Here is a 19,216-nt window from a genome sequence, read left to right on the forward strand (position 1 = left end):
GACAAAAATGCCTAAAATACGTACGTCAAATACCAGCCAGAGTCGAACCTCTGCTTGCGAGTACTCTGGACCATCAGAGCTTCTAGTGGTGGACTATAAATACTTATACATGTATAGCCTGAGGTTGATGATGTCATAGTAGTCACGTTTATCGTTCGGTCACACGAAGGAGGTTAATATATAGACCTCCTTGGTCACACAAAACGGCACAGCGTTAGTGGTAGGACCCCTTGCGACGATTTTTAGTCCTGCATCACAACTGCCCAAAGCCGACCCAAAGTAGTACAACAGTACGGATGATTTAAAACGGGTCTTTAGATATATATTGAATGATATTGAACGTATTTTCTATTTACGGGATGTTGCAACGATGATCACGTATTATATCAAATCTATTTCTTGTACATATATAAAAATGGCAATTTTCTGAACATAGAGTTACATAGTTTTCCAACTACTCATCACCAAGTACCGTTATTGCTTTAAGATCCTTTAAATTTGGTAATCAAAAGCTGATAAATGCATCCATTAGGTAGACAAATAGTTTTGCGATGCAACCACGTTGGTTGAAGTGCCTTGACCTAATAAGGTTTGTATGGAGACTACACATGTGCAGTATTCCGTAACCCGACACCTCTGTTTGGAGCCACAAACTTTTGGACAAAATTGACACAGGTGTTAGCACGTACTACGTTTTTGGTGGCGTGGCAACGTCTGTTGTTAATTCCACGTGAGATTGCCCGTGTCTTTCACCTCCTTTGTATGACTAACCTATCGACAAGGACATTTTGTAGAAGTACATGTATCGTTCTTGCAATGGCGATGTAGCGACTGGGAAAGCGCCTCAGCTATCAGCGCCTCCTGGCGTTGAGTAAAAGAAATGCAGCTTCAAAACTAAAATGATACAGTTCAGTATGAGGATGAAGGGGCTCAAGATTAACAATTGTGGTTCATCACAGGTGTAACTTTGTCAGGTGCGAGGTTAACTGATATACGAATTTTAAGGTTACAAGGTTAACGAGAATAGGAGAAATTTTATTTTTGAACAGCTTTGGTACCATTTAGTACCTGTTCCATTGATCAAGTCGCACAACAATTAATTGAGTGAATCTAGTAAAAATCAAATTTTCCTTCCTGCCTTGTTTTCATCTTGTCCTCTTACTCAACTTTCATTTTAAAATGTCAGAGAAAAAGGGGAAATAAACTGATCTGGCCTCATCTTAACTCTACAGTACAAAAGTAACACACAGACCATGGAACATGTTACTAATTTATTAGTACATACATATGTACAGAAGCCATACAATAGGAAAGGTGTCTATGCCATACAAAGATATTGTGGCACCTGTCATGAGGCCTTAGTTATGTAACAAATGCTACTCATTGTATCCCATAACAATTGACATACCGGTAAAGGCAAGACATTGTGCCATTTCAGATATATGTAAATATACATACGTTAGATATGATATCTTGTAGCTGTCTTTGGTGGGAACCTATGCATATACTGGCCATATGATAAACAAAATTTACATAAAGAATAACATTTCTTTCATTAGTTTCAATTCAGCCACTGTAGAATAGCACTTTTAAACTTTAGCACTCTGCAGTAGCCATTTGGCACCCAATTTCCTATTGGTTACAGAGTTAGGCAGCAGGGAGAAGGTTAACCAATAGGAGTCACAACAAATCGTGTGGCATAAACAGAGATACAGTAGCTTTTCTGATATAATTCTGAATGTTCCCTCTAATGTTCAAGTTAGAATGAAAAATATCACAATGCTCTTGAGAAGTTGAAAATCTTTTTTCTTTGAAGGCATTTGGAGATGCTGGTCCTAAAATAATATCGAAGGAAATAATAGCAATTGTTTTTGTAGAAAATACTGGCCTAGATATGAAACTGCCCCTCTCCCCACTTAGACATGGAAACAGAAGTTATTCTTGAAAATTTGGCATGCATAGTTAATGTAAATTCATTTACTTTCACGGTGGTTTTATTTCATAGTTAAGGAGGTTATCGAGGTGTAAATTGCATTTGATTGAAAAAATTCTGTGCTACAGTAGCAATACATTTGAAACAGATACTCAGAGTCATGAATTCATAGTAGTCACTGTAAAACTTTCAAGATCTACAGTAAGAAACCTTTTCATTTTCTTCATCAGTGCAGAAAGCTGAATTTGTTTGACTTTGCATTTGAAACAATTCTGTGCTACAGTAGTACTACTAGTAATGTATTTGAAATGGATATTTAGTGGTTACTGCAAAAGTTTCAAATTTACAGTAACAAGACACTGTTTCATTTTCATTTTCCAGTGAAGAAAGTTGAATTTGTTACCACAGCTATCCTTAGCCGAGAATTTGTCTTGTATTGACATGGGGAATGTGGGGTGCGTTGTCAGTGAGCCAAGTTCGGCTTACACAGAAAACACCCCCCTCCCATTGAGGGGATTTCCTGAATACCAAGGTGACGCAACTCAATGCCAATGTCATGTCTTGCACTGAACATCTTATTAAATTGTAATGTCATTAAGGTGGTACATACATTTCGAACCCTACTACACATGTACTACCTGTATAATGTACTAGTAGATGATTCATTATAGTAACTGAGAAGGTGGTATAAACTACAATGCATTCTTGAAGCATACAAAGTTTTAAAAAGAATAATATATCAGCTTAGAAGTTTGAATTCACTTTGTTGCATAGATGATAGACTACAAAGACTAAAAATATCTATCATATACTGCCAGCATTATGTTTTAAACTTCACAGAAACTTTTTAAGAAAGACAGAGGTAGTCAAGGATACCTTGCTTCTAAATCACTACTGGCTTTAAGTTGGGAACGGGTTTTCTGCGCGTGAAAAATTTGCGCGTGAAAATTTGCGTGTGAAGAATTTGCGCATGAAAAAATAGATTTCTTGAAAATGTGTCAGAAAATGTGTAGTATAATTTTCTTAGACAGGAAAATGTGATCCCATGATACAATTTTTCATCTGACACCTGAATTTATGGTTTGATTTTTTAGTCCCTTGGGAATAGGTCCCTTGGGAATAGCTAAACTTATGGGGGTTTGAAACCTAAACATTTGAAAATCACTTAAATCTTTAAGAAATACATAGTCAACTTACTTATATATGGTTTAGTATTGTAAAATGTAACTATTTGAAGCTTTTCTCCATTCTATTAGCCTAATTTCATCTTTTCTCAAGCAGATGCTTTCACGCGCAAATTTCAAACTTTTTTACGCGTGAAAACTTAACATTTGAAAATCACTTAAAAATCACTTGTAGATTGAAAGAACAACTTCTGAACTGTAGAATGCAACAATAAGATACTTAATTCCATTTTGGGTCATCTTATTTCAAGTTTTAAGCTTAAAACCTCCAAAAAGGTTTTAAATCCCTTGGGAGTCAGCTTAGATATTCCCAAGGGACCTAATATTCAAACCCCAAATTCAGGAAACAGATGCAAAATCATATCATGGGGTGACATTTTTCTGACTAAGAATTTTGCAGTGTACATTTTCTGACACATTTCTTGAACTTTATTTTTTCACGCGTAAATTTTTCACGCGCAAATTTTTCACGCGCAAATTACTCACGCGCACAAAACCCCAACCCTTTAAGTTGGTTATATTCAAATACATTTTTGTATTGCAATGGTCTAAGTGTAAACATGCACACTGTCTGTTACCTCATCTGCTTGAGTTTTGGAGACTGTTCTGTGAACATTTTCAGTTTCAGCTCCTGTATTTGATCTCAGTCCTTGCACTTTTGGATTTACGCCTTGCAAACTTCTTTCTCAATCTTGTGGTTTTCTTCCATTTTCAATGCAACAGACGCCGCAGCTTTGGCAAGTTCTTCCTTGGACATCACCTGAGTCTTCTCCGAGTCACCCTTGCTGGTTCCTTCTTTTTCTTTCTTTACGGTTGTACTTGAAGCAGTTTTTTGCTTGTTGTGTTCCTCCTTAGATGGTGTTTGAACCACAGTCTTGCTACTTTCTTCTCTCTTACTCTCTTCTTTCTTCAAGGCAGCAGCGGCCGCAGCCTTTGCAAGTTCCTCCTTGCAAATAAGCGGGATGCTGATTTTCAGATTCTCATCTTTCCTCAGAAGAGCTCCCGTTTTTAACAGCGTATCTTTCTTGTCAACAACAGGTTCTTTTTTGTTTTTCTCTTCCGATTTGGGAACTGCGGTTGGTTGGTCATCTTTACTGTCCTGTGGTTGCATTTCTGTTGTGGTGGTATCAGATATTATTTCCTTAGAGTCCTCTGGACGGCTTTTTTCTGGGAGTATTTTAGGTGGCTTTAGCGTACATTTCGTCTTGATCAGACTGTCTTCCAGTGGATTGGGCCTGCTGGCTTCGCTCTGTAAGGCCAGGTCGCGGGATTCCTCTGCGGTTCGGATGGCATCCACGCGCTGCTGCGAATTTGGCTCCATCGTGTTGATCTGTTCCAGAATGGCGTGCATGCAGCCTTCGTGGTCTTCACTACGAAGCGCCTCTCCCAACCTCGGATCGATCCTCTCCTTCACCGCTGCTATCGACTTTACGAAGGGCGCGATCTGTCTGGCGATGGTGGTGCAGTGTTGCGTCTCTTGCTTGAGTCTCATTAAATCCTTCAGCTGTGCTTGGTACATCTCCTGTTCGTGGGTGACCCTCTGGAAACACTCCTCCCACCACTTCTGGAACACCGACTGCATATGTTCCACGGCCGTGTACTGCGTAGAAATCGTGAAGTCCACCTGACCGCACTCCTCCATCAAGTTTGTGACCTTCTGTTCCCGCGTCAGGCAGCGTCGCTGCGTCAGATCCCGGTGGAGCTCCTGAATGTCCTTCTTCAGCTTCTTCACCCTGTCGTTCAGGATCTTGTAGTTTGTATCGTAGTTTCTGCAGTGCTCCGCAAAAGGACCGGATTCGTCCACGAACACCTTGCAGCTGTTGGCATTGAAATACTTGCCGTGGCATATACTAAGGGCGGAGTTCAAATGCATGGCGGTTGTCCTGCACTTCTCTGCTAGGCTATCTATGATCCCGTCTTCGCTGCTCCTCGCATGATCACCTTCGCCGTTGGCCGATGTTCCGGCGCTGCCTACTACGTTCGTTTTGGAAGACTTGAAGGCGAGTCCGTTTCCAAGGAGGGGCTCGAGGCACCGGGCGAACTCCACCTTGTGGTCGCAGTTGATCTTACTGCTGGTTGTCGGGCTGAGTTGGTGTGGTAAGTGCACGATAGCCATCAACCTGTCAATCAAAACGAACCCCAGATCCAAGAAGTCATACTTGTTGGCTGTTAGAGAGAACGTCTTGCTACTGGAGATGTTGACTTGCAACGTGGGGAGCAGAGCGGCTAAGGTGTTCAACTGGTTCTTGTAGGCTTTGGACTTTTCTTGGTACTGGGTGTCGACCGCTTCTACAAGTCCTTCCTTTCGTTCCCCTAACTTTTCCTGCATCTCTTCGAAGAGCGTCTTGATGTCTTCTTGCTCTTGCTGCGCATTCGTTTTCACTTCCTCGCCGAGGGCGCGTAGTAGGATGATTGAGTCGCGGACGGAGCTTTGCAGGTCCTGGACAGAGAGGACAGCTTGGTCGAGAGTCTCGCACCCATTCTTGTACGCGGTTTCCAAGTCGATGCAGTGAGCTCTGTCCTCCACGGAGGTGTCGCGGAAACACATGATGCACAGGAGGTCTCTCTTCTTGAGCGAGAACATGATGTAGGGTTCCCCGTGTTGCACGCACTTTTTCACGGTCTCTTTGAGTCGGCGCACGTTGTTCAACTGCACGATGTCGTGCCTGGAGAACATCTTGGCGCTGTGCGTCGTCTCCTTGCACTGCGTACACAGCGGTTGGCTGCACGTGTTACAGAAGCACATCGGCCCGCCGTCCGTATGCGACGCTTCCCGGTCACAGTTGGCGCAGAATACCTTCTCTTCTGTGCCATGCACCTCAACTAAGAATTTCAGGATGGGGTCTACTGGTGGGAGGGCGGCTCCTTCTGCTAGTTTTGTAGGAGAACTGCAGATTGGACAAGAGATGAGTCCTTCGCTGGCTCTTCCTCGTAAACACTGAGCACAGAAAGCGTGGAAACAGTCAAGAAGACAAGGTTCTTCAAACCTCTCGTTGCAAAGATAGCACCACATCGGGTCCCGTGTTGGGCCGTCTAGGTCTTGTAGGGAGCCAAGGGGTTGAAAGATTCCTCCAGACATCTTTGCTTGCAGTTGCTACTACACAAACTGGTTGTGTGAAATGTGAGTCTATGTCGGGAGGTTGATGTATGCCCACAAAAGGCCTAAAGAACTGACCGAAAAATTCCTGCAAGCGTGGAAAGCTGTCAGACTCCCGCAGACGACAGGAAGTCGCTTTTCTGGTCTCTCCGCTGTTTGATTGTGGTGAAATATAGCGGCTTCGGTTGAGAAATCTGCTGCAGGGTTGAAGGAGTGAGCGTCTGTGCCAAATTCGGACAGCTATGCCGCGGGATCGCTGTGTATTTATAGCGGGACCGTGTGCGTCAGGACACCGGCATTTTTGTTCTGTCAAAACTCTGGACCTGACCCGTTATCTCATACCAGAGGGTTCACTTCCGGGGTCAACTAGTCGGTGGCGCACCAATCGACTTTAGGCGGTACTGCATGCTTATATGTATCTCACTATCTTCAGTCATGGGAACTTCATGTAGTTGCATCAAGGACTAAAAGGCAACTAGAATAAGCATTTGCGCTTAATCAGCGGCAAATACAGACAAGTTTGCTCACAAGAGTCAAGCAATATTCTGGAGGAGACAATACTTTAGTAACATTGGCTTTAGGTACTAGATTTGGCTGTACTTGATTTGGCTGTACTTGATATGAACAACAGGAATGATAAGTATATTCAATCATTCAAGAAAATAGACTATATGTAGTATTATGAAAAAAAAAAAGAAATAAAGTATTGAGTAATTTTCTACTTGCATTTAAACCTTAATCTATGGTAATTTTTGCAGAACTAAAAAAAAGATCAAATGTCTATTAAGAAATGCTTTCATCCAATGTAAAAGTCAAGAAAGTTATAGGTAAAGGTCTTATTTAAAAGTAAAAGTAAAGAAGATGAATAATAAGAGCAAAATTTAAAAAAAATAAAGCTCTCCGTGTCGGGGAATCGAACCCCGGTCTCCCGCGTGACAGGCGGGGATACTCACCACTATACTAACACGGATTTGGCTGAGGGGGGATTCATCTTATAGCCTATAAACAATATACCACGTGATCTACGATGAATAATATATCAGATGGCATTATCTACGTATTTTTCATTGGAAGACAAGTCAAGCGTGATGAATTTGAATTGCAAACAAGCATAAATTAATCCACGGCGGTTTCTTCGAATCCAGTATCGGATTATAATGCAGAAGGATGTGATGGGCGCTTCTTGCACATGTGTGCTGGCATCGGACTGGGAAAGAAACACGATGGTTAGTCCTTGTTTTATGATTTTCCTAAAATCTTTAATTGAGTATGGATAAGTGCATAAAATGGTCGTCAATATTTCAGAATTGGAAAATTCATCATTTTCTATAAAGAAGTGGCGTTATGCTGGGATGAAAGATATCTTTGCGTGACTTCTTTTCTGTCGCACTCGCGAACTAGACTTGGCCTGAAATTGCTGACGAAAACCAAAATAACTCTACCAAGACGGGCTCTATCATCAACAATAATTCCATAACCGAATGTAGAACTGAGTTAGCTAAGATATTTGAGGTATGTTCGTCCTATGTAGACATTGTGGGCGTTAAAACCGACATTTTAGTGACCCAAGATTTGGCTGTCTCCTCCAACTCCCACGGGGTAGCCATCTTGGTTTCCTGCCTGTTGTCAGGATATTCCACTTCAAAAAATTAACCCTTCAGCGGGGTCGAGACAAAATATGAAAGCTGTAAAATATATTTATACTACATGTAGTAGTATTTTGATAGTTTCATTATATGTATTAATAGTGTTTTTGTCAGGCGTTTAACAATTGTAACGATGTGTTTGAATATGTAAGTGTAAACAAAATAAAAGTTTATCGTGGGTACCTGTCTGAATGGTACAGTCCTCCAGGATTTCTGATGATTTCGTCAGGGTCAAATTTCGAGGTCGTGGCCTCAGCAGGGAGACCGCTTGTGTTGTGGAACAAATTTACCGGAAGATTTCCTTCAGAAAAAAGTTCCAGTGACTTAAAAATTCCAAATAACTTATTCCTAAACCTTTACAACACCTCAAGAAACTGCTTAACACTCTAAGACGTGCTTGACAACAAGTGAAAGGTAAGTTTTTGGTGCACCGTTATGTTTGGTTATGGCGATAGGTTCACCTTTGCAAAGGTATGACAGCCGGCGTTACTTTAACTTTGTTTGTATAGTATGTTGCTTGGATTCAGCGCTTCTAAACGTTGCTAAAATTCCTTATCAAGGCCTGGGCGAAGTTCACCATCAGTATCATGATTCATCAAGTTATAAGTTAGAACGTAAGACTAAGAAATAGTGAACGTAGTGATTTGACAAAAGTACAGTCCAAAGTTGTGTTTGCATTACTGTTCTTTAACTATGTTGAGACTAGAACGCCGTCAACGTAAACGTTTGAGCAGGCTACTTTATCGTTAGATTTTAAAAGTAAAACTGATGAGTTTGACAGGATGTACTAACTTAAACGTGCACTGTCTGCAGGACTTCCTTTGATTAAGGTGCTCTGTTGAAAGTCTCTCCCACCTGTAGGAGTTAGTATTAAATCACAATTACATTTTGTTGAGATAAAGTCATATCTTGTCTTTATACACGTTGTTAACAGGATATACTAGTAGATGCTTTTGAGCAATTTTTTCTTCTTGAAAAAAATGCTAAGGTTACACATAGATAGTCAAGAGGAGATTATACAATCTTGGCTCTTAAGTTGTTAGAATTAATGATTGCAACATAAGCCACAACTCTGTTAGACTTAGCATAATGTTACATCTTCGTGATTATTACACTGAAATAACAAGTGCCTTTTTAGCAGTGGAGAGAACAGAGATGACTGAATATGTCTTATGGTTTGCCAATGGCCCAATAGAGTCTAACTCTAAGACAGATCCCATAGCCTCACCTACCTCCATAAAAATATAGAAATACGAAACAAAAACATAGAAATGCATAAATTTGCTGGACCTGCATTCACTCTTTTATTGGCTGAATTGCCAATTTTACAAACAGCCAGAATCGGTCTATATATCCAAGAAGATTAAACCTCCTTGATATATCATTGAGGTTAAGGTATAGGTAAGATTTTTAATCACATTTCTTACCATCATTTTTTTTTTACACTTATTCAAAGAACCTCAGTCAGTGACATACTAGTAATCATTTTTCCAAAGTAAAAAAAAAAAATCAATTTGTTTCTTTTTCTTGTACAGTATTCCCATACTACCTTCCATTTTTCTAGCCTGGTTTCAACCAAGCCCTGTGTCCGCTCGCCGCCTGTAACGGCTATCCACCCACGGGGAGGGGAGAGAAACCCCCGGACAGCTGGAGTTTGCGTTATACAGACTACCATTTTTCCAGATGACCCAATTTTTGTCTTGCATTGCTAGCGCTGGTTTGATGGTAAAGATAGAATAGAATAATGATGATGATGATTGAAGACCTTTATTGTATGTTCGTGCCCCGAGGGGCTAGATACAGGTCGTTTAACACAAACCTAACTAACATCTAAGTGACATATACAGTGAAATATGTACAGTACATTGTGTAAACATACATGGTAGAAGAAAAGGATAAGCTAAGCTAATCTAGTAAAGTCAACTTCTTCTCGCTTCTTTGTACATGTGTAGATGTATGAACAGATCATGTTTCTTATACAAGGGTTATCTAGACGCAACAAAAATATGAATTTATCCGTTGCGTTTAAATATTCAAAGTATGGGAATTTCTCATTAATACATTTGAAAAGAACATTTCTTTCTATATCGTAAAGTTTACAATCTAAAATGAAGTGCCGCTCATCTTCTATTTGATTTAACTCACAAAATTGGCAAATTCTATGTTCTAGAAGCGTGCGGTTGTGCCTTCCTGTTTCAATATGTAATTTGTGACAACTAATCCTGAATTTAGTGACAGCTACTCTATGCTGTATGTTACTTATAGATAAATACTCTTCTTCCTTATACAGGGACTTAAACAGTCGGTAAGTTCGTAATTTGTTGCTATAAGATTTCTCTCTATCATCATTGTGAATTTCGGATGAGAATGTTTGGGTGTAAATATCTTTCAAACGTTGGCTAATGGAATTGATGATAGGAGTCATGTTTGTTCCCAGGGATACCTGGGGGCTCCAAACGAAGGCAAAACCACACCCTTCTAGTATCTTACGCACACCGGACGCCCAGCATCTTTTACCATTAGAATCTAGCAGAAACTGACATGAAAGAGCGTCCGCTTGTAGACTGTCAGCTGGCACGTTCTGGCGCATTCTGAGGAAATGTTTGATGGCGTTAAGGGATGCTTCAACTTGAATTGGGTACCTTCCTAGCTCCGCTCTTGACGCAAGGTTACTGGCTGATCTGGGAACATTTAGGGACTGTTTGCAGAATTTAAGATGGACGGATTCGATGGGACAGAATTTAGGACTTTTAACTGCGCCCCAAATTTCTGAGCCATAGAGTAGAATAGGTTTTACACAGGAATCAAAAAGTTTGTTTTTAACAGATAATGGGGCATTGGCTTTATCCAGTGACTGTTTGATTGCAAATAGAGCTTTTAAACCTTTGGAACTTAAAGATTTGTTATTTGCTTTGAACGTGCCAGCTGAGTTTACAACTATACCTAGATAAGTATGAAATGAATTGTATTCAGTTCATCTCTTCAGATGTTATCTGTAAAAATAACCAAGGAGCCTATAACCACCTTGTTTAGACTTACAAGTGGGTCTTAACCTTTAGCACACTGAAGTAGCTGTTTGGCACCCTATTCTCCATTGGTTACAGAGTTAGGCAACACGTCTGTTAAAAAATATTTTCTTGGGAGGAGTACATCAACGAAAAAGTCTAACTTCTGGTTGTTCAACAGGTTTTACTCTATCCCATACTACTGTTTATGATAGAGTGCAGCAATTAATTGCTGCAACGAGCAGTTGCTACAGCTGTTCTAATGTTTTGCTCAAACACGTTCATAGTACACGGTAACACTTAAGATGTGTAACCAGATCTCAGGTGTTTTAATCATCGCCACACAGCTGATGGCTTGGGTCACCTCTAGCGATTTGCATATCAAAGGCTCCTTGTGGAGCCTTGTTTATTTTCACTTTCTTCGGCCGCCATTTAAAGTACAGGAAAAACGTGAATGTCAAGTTCTCTCGTTGACTTACTAACAGGTGAGGTAGTTAAACTGGTCTGTGGGTGGCCCTGGCTCGTGCATGTGTTAGATGTGTTGGTGGGTTTTCCTTGTAGCCCATATATTCTACTTACAAGTACAAGTACTAGCTGTTGGAAATGGTTGTGATGAGTGACTGACAAGTACATGTACTTCCTCTTTTTGTGCTTTTCCCTGTGAACATGGCAACCCTGATGATGAGGGGTTTGTTTCAAGTACGGACTTTGTTAGTGGCTACTACGTATTACGGTATATGTACTATTGGAACTTCCGAAGTACACGTAATTGTCAATTTGGAACTAATACTGTCATTTTTTTGTAACTACTAGTACATAGATAAGGAATTTTGATTGTGAAAGGGCTAGAACTTGCACCAAGGATAGTTGACAGATCAACAGACAATCCTGCTACATGTATGTAGCACACACTGACAGAATCTACATACAATGTATATGTACTACTGATAGTTCTGCAGAGGCGGCCCAAAAGAAACTATGCAAATTGTGCAATTTGAACTGATATGCCAACATAAAAAAAGCACATTATAAGCCCACAAAAAAGACTGACTTGTAGAGCATGTTCAGAAGGCTAGTATAAGGCTGCCTGCTTACCATTTTCTACATGTTGTAACATTCAAGCCATTTAAATTCTATATAAGTCATAAACAGAATTCAATATAAATCATAATTTGACGGGTGGTCGAATTTCACATATTGATAACGACTTAGGGACATTTCTGAATTTACCACAGTATAATGAGTCCTTGCCTGTTATAATAGACTGACTGACAGTAGTAGTATTGTGAGGTGTGGATTTTGCATCATTTGTAATTAATTACCCTCATCAAATTTTAAAGGGCCTTCAAATGTAGAATTATTACATGACAAGCAATCTTATTACTCTTGTAAGTTGTATGAAATCAAATAGTACTCTGATAATCACTTTGACAATAGTTTTTTTCTTATCTCTTTTTCTTTCTTTACAAAGTTCCTTTTTCCTTGTACCGTAGTTGTAACTGTTGAAGCATCCTATTGGATATCTGCATACAGTGCAGGCATGGCCAGTCCACAGTAATCACAGCCCATGTGACCAGTCCCAGGGGGAAAACTAGTTGATATTCAAGATCCAGGCAACCAGTAGGGACAGAGTTCACACTCTGTGTCTACTTACCAGGCAGGCCTGCCTTCCCGGTTTGTCAATATTTGAGCCTGGGGGCATCACAGCTTGATTCCCTTATATCCATGTCAGCTGTGAAAGATACAGATCCTTACATATCCTTACTGTGTTTAGAGGCCTGTTTGTGTAACACAAATTCTATTGGATGGGGTGATAGGCTGGGTTTTATCTTCTCTCTTGAGCTCTGGAATTTGTAACCAGTACAGTTGGAATCTGAAAACTTCTGGGGACTGACTCTGCTCTGCGATTATGGTAAGTGTTTCTTTTCTCGGTCCCGTTTCTGTCCCCTAAAACCATTATTGTCACCGTTTTGTGCTTTAGGTAATTACAGAGTTGGTAATGTTTTGGTGTTTACAGCTTGAATTAGTAGGTTGTAATAACATGTTATGGGGCTGTTTCTTGTTTTAGTGTACAAGCAGACAGAAGGATTATACATACTTACACTGGCCACTCCCTCAATTTATCTTCCTTAAACACAAACTGTTTTAAAGACCAGATCTATTTCTTGGTTAATGCACCTTTTACTCTAGCTACCATAGTCAACTGACAATTGTTACTATAACTTGGATATGCATGTGTCCTTGCAAGCTGGCCCCATTCCCATTCCTAAAGCCCTGAGTAGACATTTACATGTACATGTGACCTGGCAGGCCCAGGTTTAAACTTAGTGTTCATTTTGGACTCCAAATGTGGATGTGTAGTCTGTAGTCTAAGTCTGTATGCGACCATTTTAATGTGACGATCTAGTATTTCCAGTTCCTAATGCTAGCTGGTATTCAGTACAGATCTTGCCAGAGTATTTAAAGTATTTCAAGCTGTATAAAGTGATTGTTCAGGTCACTGGGCATTTCCAGTGAGGTGGAAAATGTAACAAACATTCATGGTGTTTCAATGGAAGCCATTTATGATTATAGTGACATGTACCTATAGGATCACAGTTGTGGATAAACTAATACTTTTGAAGGAGTTACAATACCATGTTTTACTATTATGGGGAGCTTTAGGGTGTCAAACCTCTGCATGTAAAAGAACCCAACACACTTATCAAGAAGAGAGACAGTGTGCTTGGCCAAAAATACGCGAGCAAAGTCGCATTTCATGCAACGTGTTTCGTCTTCAGTTTGAGGTTCGACTGCTTTACCTTTACCAATACTCTACCTAAGGTAATACAAACATACTATATTAGAAGTCCTTTCTCTACTATAGCCAAGTGCTGCTTTTTTGTACCAATTGAAGTTTACAGTTTACATAGAAATGTCTTATTCAAATAAACAGAATACATGTTTGAACCAATACAAAGCTTCAGTAAGAAGTACCCCCTAAGCTACAACTGTTCCACATTCCTATGGTCTAACTTACTCCAAGGGGGGTTGCTGAGAACGCAGGAAGTTGATTGCTATTTGATTGCATGTAATCACGGGTCGTCGACCTCAACAAAGGGAACACAAATCAGGAATTGTTTCCAGTCTTTCTGTCTACTTGCGCTTTGAAAAGCGGGTTCTGATTTGTGGGTAGTAGATTGGATATGACCCCTGTCGTCCTTTGTTCATGTGTGAATAGTGAAGAGGGAGCTTTTATTGTCCGTTATCCATTCATCATTATATTGTGTCTGAAAGTGTGCCCAACTTGGTTTTGTTTGGACCAATTGCATCGTAACTGTGCATAAAGATAACATGTTCAAATATAGTGGGCGTCATGTTAGGATAATGCTTACGTAGTCCATGGTGACCAGTCGCATGTCAAGTGGATAGTCTAATATCAAGGACAACAGACACTTGATAGTGTAATAATTCCTGAATTATTATATAAATTACTGCTGTAGGAGGGTCTGCATGTCTTTGCCCATGATGCGTAGCTGGCTACTAGTATCTTAATTCATTGGTAAATGGTAATCATTGCTGGCCCTCTCTGATTCAAGGTTTATGTAGCATGTTATTTGTTATCCAGAATTTATCTCTATGCGTCATTCACAAATTCTTTGTATCGCACATTGTAAAATGTCAGATTGCCCCAAAGTCACAACGGAGTGTCCAGTGTCACTAGTACTAGTTTTACCAATTTATAGCATAAATCTATTTGCGTATAGCAATGCACATTGAATTTGTTTTCTGGTTGTCAGCCTTTCTGAATTCGCGGTTGCGTTGCCGGCCCTCCTAAATATTTTGTTAAGTGTTGCCAGGACCCCCCCATGCAGACCCTCCTATAGCTCTTGCATATTGTATAACTTCATGACTGATATTTGTACTTTGTGAAATGCTTGTCCTGAAATAAACCATGTTCTTGAATGCAAAAGTATGTTAAGCAGGAAAATCGTTGATAGTGAATGACGGACAGGCTGAATATAGATTCCATTTATCTGCTGAATGTCCCAGATAATGGAATCACATATCATTTTCCATCCAAACCTTCCATGAATTCAGCCAGGCCCAGGAGAAATCAGAAACCGCAAAGTTGGGATGCCATTGCATGGCTCAGGTCACTCACTGTTCTTTTAATTCTCTTCTACATGGAAAAATTCAAACAATTTATGCTTTGCAGAATTGATACATTTTTACAGTTTTTGACCCATTGTCATTAACTAGCTGGTTAGTCGTATACCATACGCTACTTATGCATATACTGTATGTTGATATAAGTAATGTACAGTACAAAAGTTATTCAACGACTGGATTGATTAGCTTGAGAAACGTTTGCATTGTGTATCTTATTACCTGGATGTCTAACCTTCGTCAGTTCATTTAGTTATATATTTTTGGATAACGATGCACTGTGGACATTGGCTATAGTTTTAGGCTTGACCAAGGGGTTGATTGTGCTTGAAGAAGTGAAAAAAATTCTATTTATTAATAATTGATAACTGCACTTGTCAATATACTTTCAATATAAACTTACATTTATTAAGAAGCATATGGAGTTGTGTTGTGATGTACTTCCCTGTCTGTCTCCAGTCCATTTGGAGATGCTGAATTAGTTAGGCAGGTTGTAGGGTTACTGTTAGGCAAGACCAGATATGATGGCATAGAGGGGATTCCATCAGAGGGTTGACCACACTTTAGACATGTTGTAAGGGAAGCTTAAGCCTCTTCCAGGCCTTCCTAGGGGGGTATGGATCACAGAATTTGGCAAAAAAGGCACTATTCGTTCAGTAGAGTCAGCTCACGGTAAAGAAATAATTCCCCCGCGGAGGGCCTGCAAATGAAACCCTCCGGTGCCCAAACTTCCCTATAGCCAGCGTGGTCAGTCTGGTAGAGACTAGTATTTGTATGAGGGAACTTCCTGGCATTAGAAAAGAGCAAAGCTGGAAGTACATGTATGTGAGTTTCTAGTATATGTACAAAGTTGTTTCAAGTTTTTTTTTCAGCAATACTGAATATTCTTCGAATCCATTAAAAACATCAACAGTGTACATTTGTACTCTTTTCTACTAAAAAATTGATTAAAGATGCTTAAAGTAGTTACTTACAGATAGCATGTTACAATTCTTTTCAATGTTAACTTCTATTTGGGCTGTTTGAAACAGTGTTGCTTATTACCCAAAGTGCAGATTAGAGACATTACTGTAAATGCAGAAATGTTCGCGATGATTTAATTTCGCGGTGTTCTCAGTGGTTTTTAGTTCGTATTTGAAACAATAGTAGCACTACAGTCACACAATGTAACGGATTTTCACGGTGGTTTTAAGTTCAGGGTAAAGATTTCACCATGAAAACCGTGAATATAAAACCACCGCGAAAACATTTCTGCATTTACAGTATCTTTCCCAAGGTTTCAGGTTGGCTTGCAGCCATCTATGGTATTCCTTTTAACTTGAATTCCTTACTCGCACCACTGCACTTTGTTGCTAGGCAACCTGTTAGGCCAAGATGAAAGTTGTGCCAACAACCACTTTTTGTAAGCTAATTGTCTAAGTAGGTTTTGAATGGCTGTTCAAGGACCTTGTAGCAACAAGTTATTAGGTAAGAGCCAGGTTTAAGTACATTTGTCTGTAGTCTACGTTGTTAGACTTCCAATCTTTTACTTCAATGAGCAACCTTTTAAGTGTGATCTTGAAACATAGAAAAGAGAATACATGTAGATACAATTGTTACCAAAATTATTAAGGTGAAGTCAGGTGCTATGCACCTGTTGGTTATGGCAATTTTGAAGGCCCTACATCTAAGGATAACAGTTTGTTCATGTATCTGCAAACTCAGGTGTAAAATTGTTTTTGACAGTACTGTAAGTGTAATACAAACTTGTATGTGTTTGGTTGCTATTTACCTATATTGTGATATTATTAAACACCTTGAAATAGCTTACATTATGCTATTATATCTGTGATGTCTTTCAAAGATGTTGTTTTATATTTGGGCAGTATGTGAGTGCTGGTAGCAGTCAAAACAAGATTCTTTGGAAAGTGGGTCAAACCATTAGGGAATTTATGTCAAGGCCCTTTTTTTAAAGGCAGACCAGATGTGGCATTTGTTACCAATTTACCAAGATTTAAGTAGGTAACCTTCAGGGACTGAAAAGGATGCCAAAGTTTTGCAGTGCTGTAAATCCTTAAAATAGTTAAATGTTTGCAGTGTTTTTATTTTCGCTGTTTTTGTACAATTTCATTGCATTACATCTACTCTGTTCTACAGAATTGCTTAAGTCAACACTAAACTTAAAAATCCCGCAAAAGACTGCTTTTTCTTCCTACTCCAAAATCATTTTGCTGCAAAAATAAATAAGTTTACATCATACTACATTTATTAAGGGTAGACATCCAGGCAAACAATATTTAAATTAAAGACAAATCAATCTTAACAACTGGATAAGATAATCAATCTTAACAACTGGATAAGATTGGAGGTTATAATTACTTCCAGACGTTTTGAGTGACAATGTCATCACTCTTCTTCTAGAGACCCTCATGTCACTTGAAACATCTTGACGTAAATCTCCAAATCTTATCCAGTCCAGTTGTAGAGGTTGATTTCTCTTTAACAGAATGCAAGTTCCTCAACCATCCCTAGAAGTATATACACAATGTAGGTTTAGTGTAAACTAGCATGAGGTTGTTCAGGTCAACAACTCATAAAAGCTTACTGACTAGGATGTAAATGTGTACACAAGTTTTAAACAGTACTCTGTTATCTACAATGTACATGTACACCCCATCGTTTAAAGATTACTGCATGTGCACACTGGTAAGCCAATAACTGCTTGTGCAAAGCTGACATAGCCTCTACCAGGCCCCGCGGATGGCTGGAAAAATAGTAGAAATTGGCCAAATAGAGTGAATAGTATGTTGGCTACGGAGGTAGGGACCATTTGCCATCCACGGTCTGGAGGTCGCAAACTGTAACTTCTATAGCGGACTAACTTCTCTGGCATGTTATCCGTCTATTTGGCCAACTTCTACGATTTTTCCAGCGACATGTGGAGCCTGGTAGAGGCTAAAGCTGGCATGCATCAGCCCAGTTTTGTTTAGCCATGTACCAGAAGCATGGTAGGAATGCAGGGTAAGCCATAGGGGTAGATACAGTGGAGCCTGACTGGCTTTAGTGGGAGGAGCCTGTAGTCTTGTTGGCACCAGCCTGACCTCCTGTATAATGAAGTTTATAAAGTGTAGGGCCTGTTAGAATTAGGCCCAATTTATACAGAGTTTTTTCAGATATCTAAAAATCCGCCGACATCTGAGCCTTAGATATCTGGACGCATTTATACACACCGACAGGAAGTACCGCAGGACTCACGCAGCGCGCTGATTGCACTCGTGACCCTATTTAACCTTTTGCGCGCGTTTTAAAATGGCGGGAGAACCGCCTGTGTTTTTCGTTATGATGAATATGGTATTCTTTCTTTATCTGACTCGCGTGTGGCTAAACATGAGGCAGCAAGCAAGGGTTGAGCGTAAGAGGCGTTTGAGGTACCGGGGAAGACGACAGCGACCGGTCAGAATCAACGCTGCGTTCCTACTCGCTGCCCTTGTCGTGGCGGAGGGGGGAGGGCCGATCCACCGAACGATCTGGCATCACGAAAGAAGTCCGTCGTCCGTTTGGGAACAAATGGTCCTTGGTGCTAAGAAGTTTTCCCGCTTTATCACCCGCCAAATATGCAAACTAGCGTGAACCCCGACCTCCAGATGTCTACTACGCGACACATTCTGTTTAGACGTCCGGCTGGAGCGGTCGGGGACTCCCGCTGAGTTGTCGGGCGAATGCTTCAGAGTGGTCGGCTGAAATTTTCCCGACATCTAAAAAAACCCTCATTAAGACCATAAAATTCCTGTTTAGACACAGAAAAAAGCTGTCGCCTGGCAGATATCTGCAGTCCAGATATCTAGACAAGCTGTGTGTAAATTGGCCCTTATTTCTGTGGTTTGAGAATAGGTCCTACTCCTAGATCGAAAGGCAGTTTAATGATTTATCACGTTGTATCATTACAGCCAGTAGGTACCCACCTGAGTAACATGCTAAAGGAACCTCCTTGAACACAGGACCTCGATTTTTTGTCTCTTCTGAAAGACGGTGCAGCTCCAACAAGGAAAGCATAATATAGTTTGTTATCTTCTTTTTATGTTTTTGAGAAGGGGGGATGTATGTCACTCTGTCTGAAAAAAACTCAAGTTTTGTGGATGAATTTTTATGATATTTGGTTTGTCTGCAAAATGAAGAGATTTGTTTCTAGGCCCAATAGCGGCTTTCCTAGATACTGCAGCAGA

General features: G+C 40.1%; 2 protein-coding genes and 1 non-coding gene across 9 annotated transcripts in view; 1 reads left to right on the forward strand and 2 right to left on the reverse strand.

Moving 5' to 3' along the window:
* Positions 1-1,256: 1,256 nt before the first annotated feature.
* LOC136436362 (RING finger protein 207-like) lies at positions 1,257-6,561 on the reverse strand. The gene has a single exon (XM_066430272.1). It carries the CDS (start codon positions 6,194-6,196, stop codon positions 3,782-3,784), a length of 2,415 nt encoding a protein of 804 aa, XP_066286369.1. The 5' UTR covers positions 6,197-6,561; the 3' UTR covers positions 1,257-3,781.
* Positions 6,562-7,112: 551 nt separating this feature from the next.
* Positions 7,113-7,184, reverse strand: Trnad-guc (transfer RNA aspartic acid (anticodon GUC)). Its single transcript has one exon. It is a non-coding gene; the product is annotated as a tRNA-Asp (tRNA).
* Positions 7,185-7,307: 123 nt separating this feature from the next.
* The window catches only part of LOC136436368 (platelet binding protein GspB-like), an 81,229-nt gene continuing 69,320 nt past the window's right edge, over positions 7,308-19,216 (forward strand). For 6 of the 7 annotated variants that reach the window (XM_066430285.1, XM_066430290.1, XM_066430284.1 and 3 more), the window contains exon 1: positions 7,308-7,440. In XM_066430285.1, coding sequence (XP_066286382.1) covers positions 7,372-7,440 — 69 coding nt within the window. In that variant the 5' untranslated portion in view covers positions 7,308-7,371. Of the gene's footprint in view, positions 7,441-12,518; positions 12,778-19,216 lie in introns of those variants that run through there. The other variant, XM_066430287.1, reaches the window with a different exon arrangement.

Source organism: Branchiostoma lanceolatum, chromosome 6 (assembly GCF_035083965.1).
Source record: "Branchiostoma lanceolatum isolate klBraLanc5 chromosome 6, klBraLanc5.hap2, whole genome shotgun sequence".
NCBI lineage: Eukaryota > Metazoa > Chordata > Leptocardii > Amphioxiformes > Branchiostomatidae > Branchiostoma > Branchiostoma lanceolatum.

Coding starts and splice junctions, on each gene's coding strand:
- LOC136436362 (XM_066430272.1), bottom strand. CDS start 6,196: ATGTCTGGAGGAATCTTTCAACCCCTTGGCTCCCTACAAGACCTAGAC.